An 18,125-nucleotide genomic window follows, 5' to 3' on the forward strand; every position below is an offset into this window, starting at 1 on the left:
GACTGACTTCTGCCAATCAGTGATGGGCTGCCCACACAAACTGACCGGCTGCTGTCTCCTTGTCTCCTCTAGAACTGGTGATCCCAGACTCTGCAAATGTCTTTTATGCCATGAACAGCCAAGTGAACTTTGACTTCATTTTACGCAAAAAGAACTCAGTGGAGGAGCAGGTGAAGCTACGTAGTCGGACCAGCTTGACATTGCCCAGGACAGCTAAGCGGGGCTGTTGGAGTAACAGACATAGCAAGATCACCCTCTGAAAGGGACAGCACATCCCTACTCGCCAAAGTCAGAGTGGGGCTAAGAACGGCTGTGGTGACTGCAGCCACCCCCAGCGTTGGGGATCTTTGGTGATGCCAACAGATATTTATTGAGTTCAGATGTATACAAAGCACTCTGTGGGGAGAGTGGAAGTGAATTTGACATTGAAAGGATGAATGATTCACTGATGCTCTTGGACTTGGAAGTGAAATACAAAATGATCCACATTTGAATATATATATCCACATGCACACACACGTATCTAGTGTGTGTATACAAGAGGAACTTTGCAGGATATTCTGGGTTATGAAAATACCAATTTGCACAATGGCCTGGGAAGTTGAGGTCACTTTTTACAGGGAAATAGAAGGGACTGAGAACCTAGTCTCATACCTTCTAAATAAAAAAATCAGATCTACCATACAGAGTGTTCTTCATGCCAGTATTATAAGTCCAAACTCTATTTTTGTAAAGGGAGAGGATTACTTTGTCAATCACGTGCCATCCAATGAACAAAACAAACCGCAGAGGTTGGAGTAGCCACGGGCTGCATGAAAGACCACCGTAGGAAGGTTTGGATGAGTCAGTGGTCTCTGCCCTCTGCCTGCATTTGCCAGAGCTTCAGAGGCCTGTGTGCCTTGCTGGTCCCCATCACAATGCCTCTGGAGTCAACACAAGCTTGTTTCAATTTCTGGAAACCCTGTTATTTGTGTGCTCTCCTAAAGAACATGCCACAATCATTACTGCACAAGTAGCCGTGGTCTTCCACAACCTATCAGCCAGAGAAGAAAGTGCAGGAGGATGGTGACTCGTCTGGACTCTCCTGTCTTGGAGTGCCGCGACTTCATTGCCTTTCTGATTGCCTTTTTGCATGTAAAAGTGTCCGTCTGGAGTCTTTTGCCATTTGGAGCCTTGTACCTCTATCTTATGTGCAATTTGTTCCTCAGGTGTAGACATTTCTACTGCGATTGACTACATTTGATCATTTCAAGCCTGTGAAAGATTTCGGAGCAGCCACCTCCCATAATAACCCCTCAGAAAGTGTTCTCTGCTCATAACAGTGTCTGGTTTCCTTCTTTACTTTATAGCATCCCTTTGCCCAGTCACAGGGAAAGAAGGGATGGTGTGCACTGCCTCAGCTCTTCCTCAAAGAGGTGCATCCTTCTAGATGGAAACAGTGATATTCTTCCCTTCCCACCCCACACCTGCTCTTAGCGTTAATGTCAAGTGGTGTTTTTGTCTATAGCAAAACCATCATGCTTTTGCTTCTGATCTGAGCTATGCTGGGGTTTGAATGAAAAAGCCATATGTGATCAGTTGATATGTATAAGAAGCACTTTCAGACTGTTGTCCCCTTTTTTAAAAAATTTCCTAAATATCAGTTTTTATTAAAAAAATTAAAGAGATGAACCTAGGATATGATGTCTGGATTGTAACAGGGAACATTTTATTTTTTCCTAACAGTGTATTATATACAGCTCCAAAAGGTTGTGTGGGGTTTGTGTTATTTAAGTAGCCATATGAATTCAACAAGAAACACCAGGAAAAGCTCAGAGATTTGTGGCAATGGACCAAAGAGAGAGCCAAGAAGTCATCAGATTCCCTCGGTGTTTCCAGGAGACTGGACCGGGCTGTGGAGATCGGCTAGGTGTCAACTAGTCGGAAGGCACTTTTGTTGTTGTTGTTGGTGGTGGTGGTGGTGGTGATGGTGAGCCTTGTTTGGTTGGTGCTTCTGTGCATGGAGGGGAGATGGCAAGGATCACAGCCATCATAAGACTGAAGCAAACCTAGCCTCAGCCTGGCTTTCTCAGTGTCAAGATAAAAAAATAAATGCAGAGCTGTTGGCCTGGTTTAGGGTGTGACTCCCAAGACAAAGGTGTTATGCCCTGTGTGCTCACCCTGTGTAATTATACTGTATATGTAGAGACTAGATTTATATTCCGCAATGTAAAAAAAAAGTATATATATATATATTTACCTTTTTTAAAAAAGACAATGGAAATCCCAAGTGGATAAAACATGGCCTCATTTATTTAATGCCACTTTAGTTGTTTTAACTTTGCTTCCGGGTGAACAGCTGGATGTTGTTTCTAGCTGCTCGCGCACTTGTCTTTCTGCATCTCTAGCATCTGTTTACCTTTTGGTTAAACTAATAAACTGGTTTGGGACTTGGTTGGCATGTGCTGCCAGACCCAAAGGGCTTGTATCTGGATTGTTGTTAATTGGGTGGGTCCTGGGCTCCGGGCTTGCCAGCATTGGTTCAGGGGCCTTCTCTGAACCAACTAGACAGAACAGAGGAACAGCGAGTGGCAGTGGCCGTCTCTACTGTCAAGGGCTGTCAGCTGAGAGAGAAGAGCGATGGTCAGTGGTGCTGCTTTGCTCCATTGCTCTTCTCAGGAGCCACACACCAGGGCTGCCCTTTAAAGCTGTGAACCTGGGGTGAGGATTTAAGGTAGGCCTTGCTGTCTCACCTAGAGCCTTTCTCAAACACAGTGCTGTCCCATCTGGACAGTCGTGAAAACGTTGGTGGTGCTCCCACAGCAAGGAAATCCTCCATGGACGGGGATGTCATCTCAGGTGTCCCATCTCAGCTGACTATATACAACACAGCCTCCTTGTTCTTATATTGTCACCCAGAATTACTTTCCTACAGGTTCCTATAATAGGAGGCTGCTTGTTTGTTCCTAGCTGCCCAGACCACCAAATAATCACTCAGAAACTATATTATTTGCAGTGCTGTTTGGCCAATAGCTTAAACATATTGCTAGCTAGCTAGCTAGCTCTTACATCTGGGATTAACCCATTCCTATTAGTCTGTGTATCGCCATGTGGCTGTGGCTTACAGGGTCAAGTTCCAGCACTCTGTCTCTGGCAGCAGCTACATGATGTCTCCCTAACTCTGCCTTCTTTCCTCCTCTATCTGCTTGGAACTCCTGCCTTGCCCTATTCTGCTAAGCCACTGGCTAAAACAGATTTATTCATTAATCAATAAAAGCAACACATGACAGAAGGACTTCCTACATCATATCCCCATTTATGTTTAAACAAAAAGGAAGGTTTTAACTTTAACATAGTAAAATTACATATAACAAGACAGGTATCAAGCAAGAAATAGAGTTACAACATTTATATCTACTTTATTTTTATCATAACCAAGGAAAACTATAATTATAACTATTCTTCAATTCCATCAAAGACTCCATAAGGATATAATATTACCTAAGTTAACAGTAAGTGCGTTGTAAGCAACTTCCAAAACTCTAGAATTGACAGAGATATCTCACTGCTTGGACAGTCACCCAAAGTTCTTCTGTACCATTGGGGCATCAATCTTCAGCCTACAGGACTATAGTATCCAGCAGACTTTTCCATGAAGCAGTAAATTTCTTTCATTCATTCATTCATTCATTCATTTATTCATTTATTTATTTATTTATTTATTTATTTATTTATTTGGGTTTTTTTGAGACATAGTTTCTCGGTAGCTTTGGAGCCTGTCCTGGAACTAGCTTTTGTAGACCAGGCTGGCCTCGAACTCACAAAGCTCCTCTTGCCTCTGCCTCTTGAGTGCTGGGATTAAAGGTGTGTGCCACCACCGCCTGGCTGAAGCAGTAAATTTCAGAGACAGTTCCACCTATATTGGTAGTTTGTCAGTCACTTTCTTCTGTGTCCTGCAGAATGTCTGGCAGACTCTCTCATGAAGCGGGAACCCTGAAGGACTGTCTCACCTTCTTTAGGCAGCTTCAGCAGTCATCTCTCTGTGGGTCCTGCATGTCCAGTTCATACAGCAGAAAATAAAGCAGTCCAGGCAAGAACAGTTTCTTCTCCAAACTGCTTCCTGCTTTTTGTTGGGAGAAGTAATTTTTTAGGGGGTATTGACAGCAACCTTTCAGGGGATCTTGGTCCATCAAACTGCATTAGTGTAGAAGGATTCCACAGGTTCTTATCCTCTGTGGAAAAAAAAAAAAAGAAGAACCTCTTTTCCAACGTAACAAATCCTTAGACCCAAATTATGAAGTCAGGATACCTTTAAAAATATATGTGTCAGTTTAGCTTAACAGCCCATACAACGAAATGTCTCACCGTACTTAGCTCATTCACAGTCAAAAAATTCAAAGAAAACACAATTATATACATGATCCAGACTCTGTGTATATTCCATCTTTATGTGGCTTATTTTTCTTTACTCTTACTTTTTCTACAACTTTAATATTTATTTTATCTTTAATCTAAGACTGTACTCTTTTATATTATAGCTATCTATACTCTTTTTCCTCTCTCAAGTCTATGTACATTTATCCAACCCTGTGGCCCATTTAGAGGTCTTTTTTATCTGAATCTGTCTTTATTATGTATCTGTAATTATTTTCTGACCAGAAACACTCTTTTTTTTTATGCTGAGCAGCTGTGGCTAAGGCCAACATGGCCCTGCCTGCTTGCTCTCCCCAGTTCAACATGGAAGAGGCATGTTTGCTGCCTCTGAGAGCCATGCTCACAGCCCCATTTCCAGGCACACAGCGGTCTATGTTGCCATTAAGCAAGTTGTAGCACTCTGCTCACAAACCCTATTTAAATGCTTCATAGCCAGGCCTCCCGAAAGAGTCAGCCATTAGTGCTGGTGAACCAGGAAGTTGCCATTTTGAAACCATGTGGTTTCTTTGTTTTGTTTTTGCTACCGCTGAATCAGGAAGACCGCTCTTAAAGAAACTTCTAGCATACAGAGCCCACCTGAGAAAATGATGCTACCAAAAGGCCATGTTTTACTCTGTTCTTTTGTGTCTAGGATTCCTTTCCAGGCTTTCTCAGGTTTTACGTGGATTTATTCGGCCCCATGTTAGCACGCCAGGTTCCTAAACCCTAAAGGAAACAAGTGGGTATTTTAAAAGGAATTGATAATGTGGCATGACCTCTGGCATTATGTGATGAATTTTTCAAAACCATCCTAGAAAGCGAGCCCCTCCCCCCATGTAGACACTGATCTTGGAGAGTTTGGTCTACAATCATGTCTTTAGATTGCCTCTCTGAAACACTTTCAAGTTCACACAGGGTAAGTCCACAGGAGGCTGCTGTGCTGTGCTGTGCTGTGCTGTGCTGTGCTCTGACCTCAGTGGAATAGAGGAGCTCCTGAGACTAATTACAATCCCAACAGAAGAAGTTAATTACATTGTTGTTTTCCTTGAGAGATGTCTGAAATGAAATGCCACCGGAAGTATTTATTAAGCTACCTAGACTAGACTGAAGCAACCAAGCCACCTCAGTAACTTAAACCAGAGATTTTCTTTTTCTTTTGTGTGAATACAGCAGAAGCCAGGTGAGTCTCTTTAGCAGTGACCCAGGACTCAGTACCTCCTGCCTTACAATTCTGCAAGTCCACTCACAGTGGTTTCTAAAATGTCTTTAGTCTTAACAGTTCTGACCGACATGGTGCTTCATCCATCATTCATGGCCCCATCACTGTGAGGCTCCATCAGCGTCTGTGTGCAGGAGAGGCAAAAGACAAACACCTGAAGAACTTGTCGAGAACTGATGTCTCTTTCTAGAATGTTCCATAGCCACCGGAGACAGTGTTTAGAATAGATGGTGAAGACCTAAGAGCGGGAGGCATGGGGCAAAGGAGAAGCTGAAGACAAGCAATGCCAAAAGGAGGAGGAAATATCAGAAAGAATGATTTGAATTTGTGTAAAGGGCAGAAAAATTCAACAGAAGCCAGTCTATTTTAGATCATAAACATCAATTACCAATGCATATGGGTCCTCAGTATTCCTGCCCAGAAACCTATAACCTGTGTGGAAGTACTTTGTTTTACTTAGCAGTTTGAGAAATCTAACTGAAGCCATAACCTCAATTCTTCCCTTCTCTCCCATCCCCCACCCCTTTTAGGGGGTATGTTGATACAGGATCTCCCTTTCTGGGAGAGCCTAGGCGCTCTCAGCCTCTGCTTTCATGGCCAGTATCCAAACCCTCTACCACAGTTTCTCATGAGGAATCATCGCACCCCCACCACCATTTATCACCAGAACAACGTGATGGGAAATGGTCCGGTCACGTGTACAAACACATAAGTAAGTGCCAGGATAGCATCTTAAACAAGAGACGACTGAAAATCACTTCTGCGTTGCTCCCATGCTTCCTCTCAAAAAATCGAGGTGCCAAATTTGAAATGGAAGCAGCCTTCTAAATGACTGTTTTCTCTCACACACCCACAATCCTCATTTATATGACAGCAAACAGCCAAGGCTCCAGGAAAATCTTGTCTGAGAATGTACACTATGGTGTGTGTGTATTTGATAACTTGTTGAATAATTAGTATATCATATATCATGGATTTGAGCTAGTCTCCCATCTATCAATCAGAGAGAGAGTGAGAGCTCTCAGACATTTTGTTGGCCCTGCAGTTTGCGCTCTCTCTCTCTCTCTCTCTCTCTCTCTCTCTCTCTCTCTCTCTCTCTCTCTCTCTCTCTCTCTCTCTCTGTGTGTGTGTGTGTGTGTGTGTGTGTGTGGCAGGATGCAGGGGGCAGAGATCTGACTCCTAAGGAGACTGACTCCCTGCCCACTTACCTCCTTAGACAAGCTGTATTATTTACCTATTGCCTTAGCTGCAAAGTCCTAACTAATAGGCATTCCTACCCCTTGAGGTTTATCCAGTGTCGAGTGAATGCATATGAGGAAAAAGCTCTTTGCTTGGGTGCACAGGCTCAGCTGGCTGAGGGAAGGAAGCCCCAACATTCTTCAGCGGGAGAGCAGCCCAAATTCCAGGTGTGAGATGGAAAAATCTTCAAGGTAGGCTTCTGTATGTGTGGAACAGCACCCTGGGAAAAGCTTAGCCTGCTGCCGCCTTTGGGAAAGACTGACTCATGAGTTGGAGCATGCCTGCGGCTCCTACAGCTTGTTTCTTGGCTGTGGCCCAGAGAGACTCATGAGGACAGGCATACCGGCTGTGCACAGACTCCCTGGCCAGCCTTCAGCTTGTATAGTCAGGGCTTTTGACAGGCAACCTGAGCTCAAGCTGGGCGTCCCTCTGAGGGCATCCACCTTCCTGGATGCCCTCTGCAGGCCTGTTATACAGTGAGAGAACCTCACTCAATAGACGCCTCTGTCTCTCCTGTGTCTCTTCTGTGAGTCTGATCCCTGCATCTGTCCTGCAGGAAGGGGCTTTGGCTCCAAAGGCCCTGTTGTCCAGAGGCGTACATATGCCTGAATCCAGGCTATCGCTATCCCGCCATTTCATCGCAGGCCTAACCCCATCTCCGTTGCTCCCACTGTGGTAGGTTTCAAAGAATAAAGTGGTCCCTTTAAGGACCAGGCTAGTAACACCTCTGTTAAACCTCCCCCTAGCACTAGCTTCTACTTGCTTCCTCCCCTATCCAGCCGGTGCACCAGCATCGCTACCTCCAGGCATGACCTAGCACCTTCTCATCTCCTCTTGTGCTTCTGACCCAGAATCCCTCTGGGTATCAGGACTTTGCTCTTCCGGCTCCCCCTTTCCTCTTCATCCATGTACATCTCCATTCCCTCAAATGTGCTCGTTCTTTTTTTGTTTTGTTTGTCAGGTTGGACACTCATACAATCCCTGTCAAGTTTACATGCTATCAGGCTGGCTTAGAATAGCGGTTGGAACCTTCAGGCTCCCACACTGACACTTGAACTCAGTTCCGGCCAGCGTGTCTGCTCGGCACTCTGGTTCTCCTTCCAGAGGGGACGTTTTCTCGCGGATTGTTTTCTAAGCTGCTCTGAGACAGAGCAGGAGGCTGTGCCGTCTTCCAGGAGTGAGCTTCTGGACACTCTGGGCTGGGAACTGCACAGAGGAGCTCTCTGCGGGCTCCCTGGGGGCTTTGGAGCAGATGTTTTCCAGACCTTGGAAGTGCACTCACATGGAATTTGACTCGCACACCCCTTTCAAGGGAAATGAAGCTGAAGAAACCAGGGAGGGGCCTAAAAATGTAGTTTATTCAAGAGTAAAGAGAGTTGATTCTCAGAAGAGTCATCATTCTTTCCACCCTCCCCCCCTCAGAGCAGGGAAGGATGGCTTGGGTTGGGAGCAGTGCCGTCGGTGCAGTGAGAGCAGCCCAAGCAAGACCGTTTTAATTATGAACATGTACAGTGGAGCAAACACTCACACACACACACACACACACACACACACACACACACACACACGCACGCACACACACGATGGGAGAGGAAACGGGGGTAAAGGAGGGAAAGACAATAAGGGTGGGAGAGAGAGTTTTCAGTGAATTCGCAGAGCAGAATAATTTTGGCCCCCAAAATTTTAATGGCATACTGTCGTCCTGGGATCCCTCCCAGTTTCTAATACTTTCATCAGAATTTCTTCCTGAACACGAAAGCAAGTTCATCTTTTCCTGCCCTCGTCACAGAGGAGGCACCGTTTTCTGTGTAGTTTTTGGTAGCTTGACGAAAGCCACCACTGTTGGTTCTCTCCTCCGCGTGGGCCAGCAGAAATCCCACTAGGCTTTTCTTCCTTGCCTCAGATACCCTGCGCGGAGGAGGCTGTCATTCGAGGCTCACAGGGGACCCCATGAGTCCTTTCTCCTTCCAACTTCTTCCCTCTCCATATTTATGAGAATGCCTCTGCGGCAGCAGGTTTAAAATGTCCCTACAAAATGCAATGTGGCCATACTGACAGTTTCCAGGACTGCCTGTCCGTGGCTGTAACCCATTACATTCTGCTTTCACAAATGCCTGCCGACCTGTGACATTATTTTGTTCTTATTTAACTCCATAGTGAACTGATTTCTTGTCAGTCAAGGAGATCACTTGTGGCTCAGTCCCCGCGTCCCTCATGTTGGAAAGAGTACCACATAAGCACACCATAAAAAGCCTCCTGGAAGCCATCTTTGCTTTAGGTACTTGCTCCATTCATATAAGTGAGAAACAGTAAGATCAACGGGTTTGTACCTGAATGGGAAACTTTCTGACTTCAGGCACAACTTTATTCCAGAACCCTCTGTACTGTCTGCCAGGAAACAAACCAAGCCTTTAAATCCCAGAATCCCTCCCCAAACAGAAACCTCTGTCTCCAGGATCAGGAAGTAATCAAGGCGACTTGCCGTCGTTACGTAATCGGCCCTGTTTCGTTATCACTCCCAACATCCTCAAGTTTTCCATCTCACAGGCTCCCGATAGCTCTAGATGGATCTTGGCCACCTTTCATTTTGCCTGCAAAGCATCTCCAGCTGCCACACCCTGTCCTCCTCCCTCAACATCCCATAGACCTCCTTAGTAGACTCAATTCCTCTGGTACCCTACAGCCCTCCCACCGCAATATCTACAATACAGCTCTCTGCCTGTACTGCTCTTAAATTGATTGGACTCCACAGTAGACGGGACCTGCACTTGTCCCCTGAATGTTTTCATTCCCAGAACAAGGCCCGAAGCCAGGCAATGCTTACACATGGTTCTGGAGACTTGGGAGGAAGTTTGATTTTACATTTTATCTTTGAATGGTTGGGTGGACTTGTGGCAGCACAATGAAAGATGGGCACTTTCAGTTCCCTGTGACGAGAGGATGCTGTCTTGAGCATGCACCATAATCCACGCCAGCTCATACACGCCTACTCACCTGTCCAGAGGAGCTCCCTCAGCATAGCAGGGCAGGAGCTGCCCTGCCTCATTTGTTGTGGGGAATCCCATGGCAGTTCATGGTTCTCTCTGGTTTTCAACATCCCAGCACAGACATGGAAGTCCCAGTCGGCAAGGGTTTGAAGAGTCAGAGAGCAAGCATAATTTAGAGATAAGGTCCTTTGTTTAATTTTTTTGACGAGCTCAGAAGGCAGATCATCACTTCCGTGTCCTGAAATAGCACAGTAAGACAGACCTGGGCGTGGGATGCCCCCCTCAAGTTTCCAAGGGATCTGAAGGGATGTGCCCTCTGCAGACTACAGGTGCTAGCACACACAGCACACCCTGCAGTGCCCTGGTCTGGCTCCTCCGTCAGAAGACCCCAGCTTGAATCCTGAGAGGAATCAGGATGGGGTTCAGCTTCTCAGGCACCAAGAACAGCTCCAGGGCCAGAGCAAAGTCTGCACTGAAGACTTCAAGGGTCACAGCAAAAGTCAGATGCCTAGGTTTAAGATGAGGTCCCAGGGAGGCGGGGCAAACTATGAGGTCCAGGAACCTCTGGTTTGCTGAGGAGTGTAGAATAATCACATGAAATCACATGAAAGCATTACCAGGGACCCAGATCCGAGTGGTCAGAAACACAGGCTGGACAAACAGACAGATCTTTATTCACAGTCAGAAAGGTCCTAACCTAAAATTCTAGAATTGAAACCCAATGTCTTTTAAAAATGGAAAATCTTAAATCCATCAGACCAGCTGACAGGGCAAATGGGGGAAGTTCTCCACTAAAACAACAATAACAACAACAACAACAACAACAAGAACACCGCAAAAAGCAACCCAGTCTCTCCCCACTCCCAGCGCACCTTCCACCCTCTAAAAAAAACCACACAGTTAAAGCCAGGCATACTCACGCACATTCAGATTAGAGACAAAATACCAAACACCCAAGGAAGCCCAGGGATTGCCTAAGGTTTCTCACAAGCTCTCCAGCGCTCTTCCTTTGTTCTAGATGAGAAGGGGCAAACTGGAGCTGGCTAAGCCTGGCTTCTTGGCTTCTCAGCTCCAGCTGACCAGCTGGTAGAGAAGGCCGACACAACCAGGTGGCCGAGGTGAAGCTCTCAGACACCGCTGTGAGTCTGGGCACCATGATACAGTCCGACGTTGCACCTGACATAAAATTAGTCTATGAAGAAATTAGGAAGGCATTTAGGGGCCATCTTTTGAGAAAGGGTGTCTAAGATTTTTTTTTTGGCTTGGAGAGTTGCAGATTGTCAACTTAAACCTATTGTCCGGATCAAGGCCTCCCACACTCCCTGGAGAATAATTTAGCGTTAGCCTCTTTCACCAGCGGTCTTCCCTGCTGAGAAATCCAGACAACTCAGATGGTCGGACCCACCTCGCTCCACTGCAGTCCCCCAGCATTGGATGAGAGTCTGAGACACCGGTTTCTCTGTCTCATCTTACAATGTTTTCTACAAATTTGTAAAATAAATAATCCAGAATACAATGACAATCCAAGACGAGGGCGATTGTGAGCCTGGAATGTGTTCTGCCTCTTAACAGTGACATATTAAAGTCACACCTGCAGCTCATTCCCAGGGAAGGGAGTGACGCAAAGGGCGGGAGGGGCTGGAGCAGCGAGGGAACCCCAGCACAGGGCTGGAATCGCCCCATTCCTTACCTCGTATATATTACCGTTTTCTTTATAAATAGTACATATTGGGCTCAAGAAGCCACAATAAAAATGCCAAAGATTAAGACATTCCCCTCATAAATATCTAAATATTATAGCCACATGGAAGCTAGACATGTTAATGAAAGATCTAGCTGCCATGATGGTCAAGAGCCACGTCTCAGCCCAAGCCAGCTACTCCATTGGATAAGGAAGCCAAGAAGAAAGCACCCACTCTGTAGTAGGCTCATGACAGAGCTCCTTTCAATAAAAGCCAAATTAGTGATTTGATTTCCGCACTCCCAGGCATTTGTTACATAGGCCAATGTTCAAGGTCATGTAAAATAGACCAATAAGTATAGTTTAGATGGCTTGACGTTCTCAAGGTCACATCTGTCACAGAAAATGGACCACTCAGATGAGTAGCCAGGTCCAATGGCTTGTCTGCTTTGACTGCCCACTTACTGCTGTGACAGCGTGGTGGCACCATCTCTTGGACAAGAATACGAACCGTTGCCACATCTGTGTGGCGAACAGCATTCTATGGCTAGTGAGCAGAACTGGGCATTTGGACTGAAGTTTAACTTGGCCATTCCAGTAAAGGTATCCCAGGGAATTTGGTTTCTAATTTCTCTGTTCTTCACTATTTAAAGTATATTATTTTAATCAATCACATGAAATCACTTTGATTAGATGACGACCATCTCTCTCAAAACAAAAACAAAAACAAAACAAAAAACCCAACCAACCAACAAACAAAAAAACCTGGAAGAAACAGAAGAGCATCCCTTTAGAAAAGCCATACAGTGGTGAACCGTGTAGACACTGCTTCCGGGAGCTTTCAGAGCTCGTCCCTTGAAGGCGCAGTGTCCAGAGAAGTCGGTGGTGGCAGTGCTTCTGTGTTCTTGCTGTGGATGTGTCCTTGCTTCCGGGACTTCCAGGAGTGTGTCCTGTCCCAGTCAGTGGCCACTGTCTCGTTGTCCCAGATGGTTGACGTTTCTGTGTCGCTCAGATAGCCAGGCTGGCCCGTGTAGTGCGTGGGGTAGATGAGCAAGGGCTCTGCGGAGAAGGCTTTCAAGTCCCTGGGCTCGTAAAACTCCTTGTACTCGGCTCTGCAACGAGAGGTGCACAGGCACATGAGGGCAGGTGCCTGGGGGAGCAGGGAAGGACCCTGAAACCATGTGGGTTCATTCCCCGCTTTTCAAAGTTGTATCAGTTGTAGAGGACCTCACCACTTTAAGGCTTTCAGAAGATCTGGACAAACAAATAAGCAAAAAGGCCAGGCCCAACCTGTTGTAAGTGGGTAGAAGAGTTTAGTGAAGGAGCTTCAAGTCTTGCTCTAAAAGGTGAGTGTTAAACTCTGTTGGACTCCTAGTGATAAATAAACATGATCAATGCACAACCAATGTCCTGTTCCTGGATAAACAAATGACAACTGAGACCCCAACAGCAGAAATGGGGTAAGTGACGGTAGAGGGACATCTTGACCTTCCTCCAAGGGCTTCTATGAAAGTTATGTGGAGAATACATATTCATTATCTTTGTCTGTGAGAGAGGTCAACATTAATTAAATAGCTACTAATTTCCCTTCTGTTTCAGGAGATAATGGTTTGACTCTCTGTTTCCACCAGGGTTCGAAGGTAAAGCATGTCACATAAAAGATGACACGTAGCTAGTTCCATCTTTACTGATGAAATAAAACAAGCAAGTTGCATCATGGGAGCCTCAACACCTAAAGCAAAGGTCAGAGTTGGAGATTGCTTAGATCTGAGAGAAGGAGCCGCAGTTAGAACCTGGTCTCCTGCTCCACTCGTGAGTTTAGAAGACAACTGGTTGAGCAGCTACTGCACATACTCCTAAGGACCCAGAGATGTGTGGCTGTTCCTACCCCCCAGAGTTCATAGCCTACTGTGAGGACTGACAGGCAACCATCATTCACCAGACCCTTTGGTAAGTGTCCATCAGTCATAGGCCTTTGGGATTCTGAGTACCACAACTCTGTTTTCCATCAATATCTGGCTCAGGGGCCACCTCCTCATTCCCTGGGTTTCTTGCCATCTCCATGATGAGGAGTTTCATGATCTATCATAATGATTTGTACATGGGTCTATGTTATCTCCCACAGGGCGAGTGCTGGGAGGACGTGTACCACACTGCCTATCTAGTGGTACACACACACAGTGAGCAGAATGAACTCCAGATCTAGGGTGCTTAAGAAAATGACCTTTAACTTTGGGTATGTAAAGTTATGAAGTCAGAAGAACACAGACAAGTACATTCTGGGCTGACCATAATCCTGAGCACTGGGTAATGAAGAGGACATTGGGCATGGTATTCATTCCTCTGCCTCATCCTTCCTGTCTGTTCAAGGGACTCCTCAACCTTCCAGATTATAATTATAGGAGGATTCTTTAGAAAAGCCACGCAACTATAAAACATTCCAAGTTCTACCCAGGAGGTTTAATTCCTAAACAGTGTGTGACCGAGAGACGGGTGGCCATGGCAGGAGACTTACACCGGATGCTTGTTGTACATGATTGGCAGAAACTCATCCACTGGTAACATCTTCCCAAAGGGATCAGCTCCAACAAGCTTCTGTGCTCCCTCCAAAGAGATGGCATAGCCCAGCGTCCAGTAGGAGTAGTCAGCTTCAACCAGATTCACAACATTGGGCACCGCTTTCTCTGGCTCTTTGACTTGCATTCTTTTCCTGCCAATGTAACTGTAAGGGAATGGGGCGAGGAGAAATGTTCCAACTTGGTATTAGGATACTATTAGAGGAATAGAGCACACATTTAGTTTGAAACGATATTTTAAAGCCTGAACTCTTGTGTCTTGTGATAATGTCTACTACCACAGAGAACTTTCTGTCTGGATCCATTACTGTTATTGGTCCTCATGAAGTCAGTTCCCCAGCTCCGTTCATCAGCACCCCAACTACTCAGGCCTAGTGGTCTGTCTTTAAGCCAGAAAGGGAAGACGCGAAGAGATGAAAAAAATTGCTTGGATGATTTCTCAAGGATGATATGGGATTTCCAGCTGTGTTTAGAGAGGTTGGAAAGGATGAAAGAGGCCAGATGTGGGAATCTTGAGTTTGTTGTTTCACGCCCCCAGACTCTCAGCCTTGGATGCTTTCTGTACCACTGCCCAAGTGCTGGTGTGAACAGAACAGAAAAGGCTGTGGTAGACAGTCAGCAGTAGAGGGTGTAGAAACCCACGAGGAACCCCAAAGGGTTCCTTCTGGATGGGCTGAGTGACAGCTCTGAAAGCCTTCCCCCTTCGCACTCTGCCCATGCTCTGAAGAAGGCACAGAGGCGTGAAGAACGAGAACGTATTCCATCTTCAGCTCTTCTGGGGACCGCACACATAGTCACGGTCATTTCGGACTGAAGAGTCTGAATTTCTCGTGTGTAGCAGGAAAGAATCTTTCAGTAAATACCTGAAATGTGGCTGCAAGGGCCGAAGAACAGAGTTTATAATCTTACTAATTTAAATTCTAATTTAGGTTGTGCCTGATGGGCCCACCTCCAATACAACTCCTACACTTAAGGCTCAGGGAGCATCACGGCAAGATCGTACAAGCCAGAGGTTATAGGGTATCTGCTATGAGATTGCATGCCCCAGGAATGTGGGAAGCCACACCCACTGAGTCTCCACAATATGGTGGCCTAAACAAGACCCAAGTAAGGATGACACCAGTAGGCATGCTAACATAGATGGGAGACATCTCATGGGGTTTTTACCCTAGATAAAGAACTACAGTTAACTAAAGAATACCCAGAGCAGGAGAAAGAGTCTCCCCACCCCAGGGAAGAACCCCCAAATTGGGTATCCAATACCAAGTGGTTAGCCCTGAAATATATACATACTCATTCTACAGACTAAACAAGCTATACTTAGATATTTAGGAATAAATATATTTATATAAATATGTAAGATGTACATATATGTAACAGCAATTAAAGAAGAGGAGGCAGAAGCCATGAATTTGAGAGAGAGCAAGGACAGCTATATGGTAGGGTTGGAGAGAGGGAAGGGAAAGGGGCAATGATGAAATGATGTCATAATTTCAAAAACTTCAAAAGGATTTTAAAAATAAGTTACAATTTTTTGATATTTTAGCTCTGTAAAATGCTTTTCTTCCTGCAGAGCAAATTTATTATCTGGTAGGACTACAGTTGAACAGTTAACATTTTATTTTCGGGGTATAAATGTGTTCTGAGTGTAATTATACACAGGCCATAAAGATAGTACAAACACCATAAACTATCTCATTAATGGCTAAAAATATTGCTTATATGCTAAAATAGTGATATTTGGATATATTTGGTTAAATAAAACTCATTTTACCTCATTTATTTTTTAACTTTCAGTGTGTTCAGAAAATCTGAAATAACATATTTGGCCCACACTGCATTTCTTACTGAAGAAAACTCCCAGGTAAGTTCAGCCACTGTCTAGATTGTCCCAACTTATGCTTTCTTTTTCCTGGGAACAACAAGGCTGCTAATCACAGATGGATGACTAGCTTTTATGTCTGGCTGGAGTAGTTCTTCATTAAAGCAGCTAACAGTTCTCTAAAACGTGAATCTGTGACGTCTTAGAATACTCTTTTACTCTGTCCTTATCAGGCCAGCTGTCCTTCCTTCTCGGGTCTGATGGTACTCTGGCCTGAGAATGCACCAACCATGCCACACACACGAAGGGCGGTATGCCGAATCTCTGCTTTAGGTGTCCTGGACTGCGTTTTCCGTGATTATTGAGTGCCAGTCAAAGCTGGCTTTCCGTGCGTCACGTGAGCACAGCATGGCTTCTAGTCTGTGTGGGCTTGAGGTTTTACCACAGGAAAGGCTGAAGAGCAGCGACTTCTGGAGCCTAGACCCATGACCTCAACAAACTGTTTAGGATATGGATCACATGACTCAAGTCTGGCAGGGGAGGGCCTCTTTTTATTACATTGTACTGATTTTTGAGGTCTGTTTCCTATGAGTTAACTGGGCCATTGCTGGGTTTCCTTTTAAGCTCAGAATGGGCCATTTTCTGTGAAAACAGGTCTTCTACCAGGGTCCAAAATTATCTTCCCTGATGAGGTTGGAAAGGGCAGGGAAAGCTGGGCTGTTCCCAATGAGTGGGCTCTGATTTGACAGTATTATCTTGGGTACACAGCTGGGGACCTTGGGGTGTTTCTGCCTCATTGGAAGGAACAGAAAGTGTTGATTATTTTACAAAGAAAGAGAAAGGAGAGAAGGGGAAGAGAAAGGGTAGAAAGAAGAAAGAAAAGATGTTAGCTTAGAGGCAAGAGATGAGCATTAACTAACATCAGCTTTGAGCCACCACCCCTCCAGGGAGCCTGGCTTCCTGCCGCCAGCCCAGCTGTCAGTGTTTGCCTTTGTTAGACAACCCCCCCTCCCAGCGGAGGAGCTTTCTTCAGAGCCTCCCACACCCACCCGTCAGGGACTGCACAGGCTGCCCTGTCCTGGGATCTGAGTACAAGTTAGCTCTTTAATGAATGCCTCCTGCTCCCTCTTCACACCAGGCCCATAGGCCACTTTGCTTTGCAGGTGAAATTTCTATGGTCCTCCCAAGTGGTCCTCAGGGCTTCTCCGCTGCTCCACTGCTCGGTCAAGAGGCCCAACCAGTCTCATTTTTAAAAAAATCTCCTGTAGTTTCTCACCTTGGACAGTAGGTGGAGGAAAAAAAACAACTGCCCAACCTCTCCCTACTTCTTATTTCTAGAAACATCTGTGGTGTGAAAACCGCGGGAATGGCAGGAAGCGTGTGTCGGGTCTCCTGTCCGCTGGGGAGGTGAGCTTTCTGTACCTTGGCAAAGACTGCCTTTGCGTGCTCTCTGTCTAGTGACTCACATCAGTTCCCAGTCCAGCTGAGCCTTGTCAATGTCATCCATCAGCTTCATGAGCTTCTTCTTAAACTGATGCTCAAAACGCACATCGTCCTCAATGACGAGCGTCTTCTCCAGGTCCCGGTCAATAACCTGTAAAGGCCACCGGTGGGGAAAGACTGTGAAAACTTCAATACCCATTTTTATTTGTGAAAGCTCCTAACTTGGATCCAAGAACATGTCTGTGGACAGCAGGATGTATTGATGACGGTGGCATATTTATAGCACTGAGGACAGACGATCTACAACTCCATCAGTGTTACAACGGTAGCAGTCGGGCGGGTTGATGTCTCTCATATGCAATACTGAGGGGTCACATGTATTGTGCAGTTACAGTCACATCAAGGAAGGCACAAAGACAGGCCATACCATGCTATCAGACGTTAGGATGGTGATAGCCCTTGGGGGAAGAGTGACCAGAAGGCTTTGCAGAGGAGGACACCTCCAGCATGTGTGTCACCTGATTCTTGATGCCAGTAATTATGAATATGGGTGTCTTCCCTGCGTGTGATTTCACTGACGGTACCTTATGATTTATTTACTTCTACATATTTCTGTAACATTTTATTTAAAGCTTAAAGAAACAAAAGACAAGCAAAAAAGAAAAAAAAACTGGATCATTCGAGGAAACACCAAGGGGTCCGTAGTTCGGTTTTCCTTTCCTTTTCGTTATTTTCCTTTCTGGTGGGAGCTGAGCCTTATTCATGG

At 45.6% G+C, this 18,125-nt stretch overlaps 2 protein-coding genes across 4 annotated transcripts in view; one reads left to right on the forward strand and one right to left on the reverse strand.

Moving 5' to 3' along the window:
* Positions 1-2,467, forward strand: part of Rgl1 (ral guanine nucleotide dissociation stimulator like 1) — a 248,957-nt gene extending 246,490 nt beyond the window's left edge. For both annotated transcript variants that reach the window (XM_038349180.2, XM_038349183.2), the window contains one exon: positions 73-2,467. In XM_038349180.2, coding sequence (XP_038205108.1) covers positions 73-260 — 188 coding nt within the window. In that variant the 3' untranslated portion in view covers positions 261-2,467. The remainder of the gene's footprint in view (positions 1-72) is intronic.
* Positions 2,468-10,489: 8,022 nt separating this feature from the next.
* Colgalt2 (collagen beta(1-O)galactosyltransferase 2) overlaps positions 10,490-18,125 on the reverse strand; it is a 96,464-nt gene continuing 88,828 nt past the window's right edge. For both annotated transcript variants that reach the window (XM_038349292.1, XM_038349291.1), the window contains exons 10-12: positions 17,383-17,510; positions 14,034-14,240; positions 10,490-12,630 (exon numbers count right to left, since the gene is read on the reverse strand). In XM_038349292.1, the coding sequence (XP_038205220.1) occupies positions 12,360-12,630; positions 14,034-14,240; positions 17,383-17,510 (606 nt within the window). In that variant the 3' untranslated portion in view covers positions 10,490-12,359. The remainder of the gene's footprint in view (positions 12,631-14,033; positions 14,241-17,382; positions 17,511-18,125) is intronic.

Source organism: Arvicola amphibius, chromosome 12 (assembly GCF_903992535.2).
Source record: "Arvicola amphibius chromosome 12, mArvAmp1.2, whole genome shotgun sequence".
In the NCBI taxonomy this organism is placed as follows: domain Eukaryota; kingdom Metazoa; phylum Chordata; class Mammalia; order Rodentia; family Cricetidae; genus Arvicola; species Arvicola amphibius.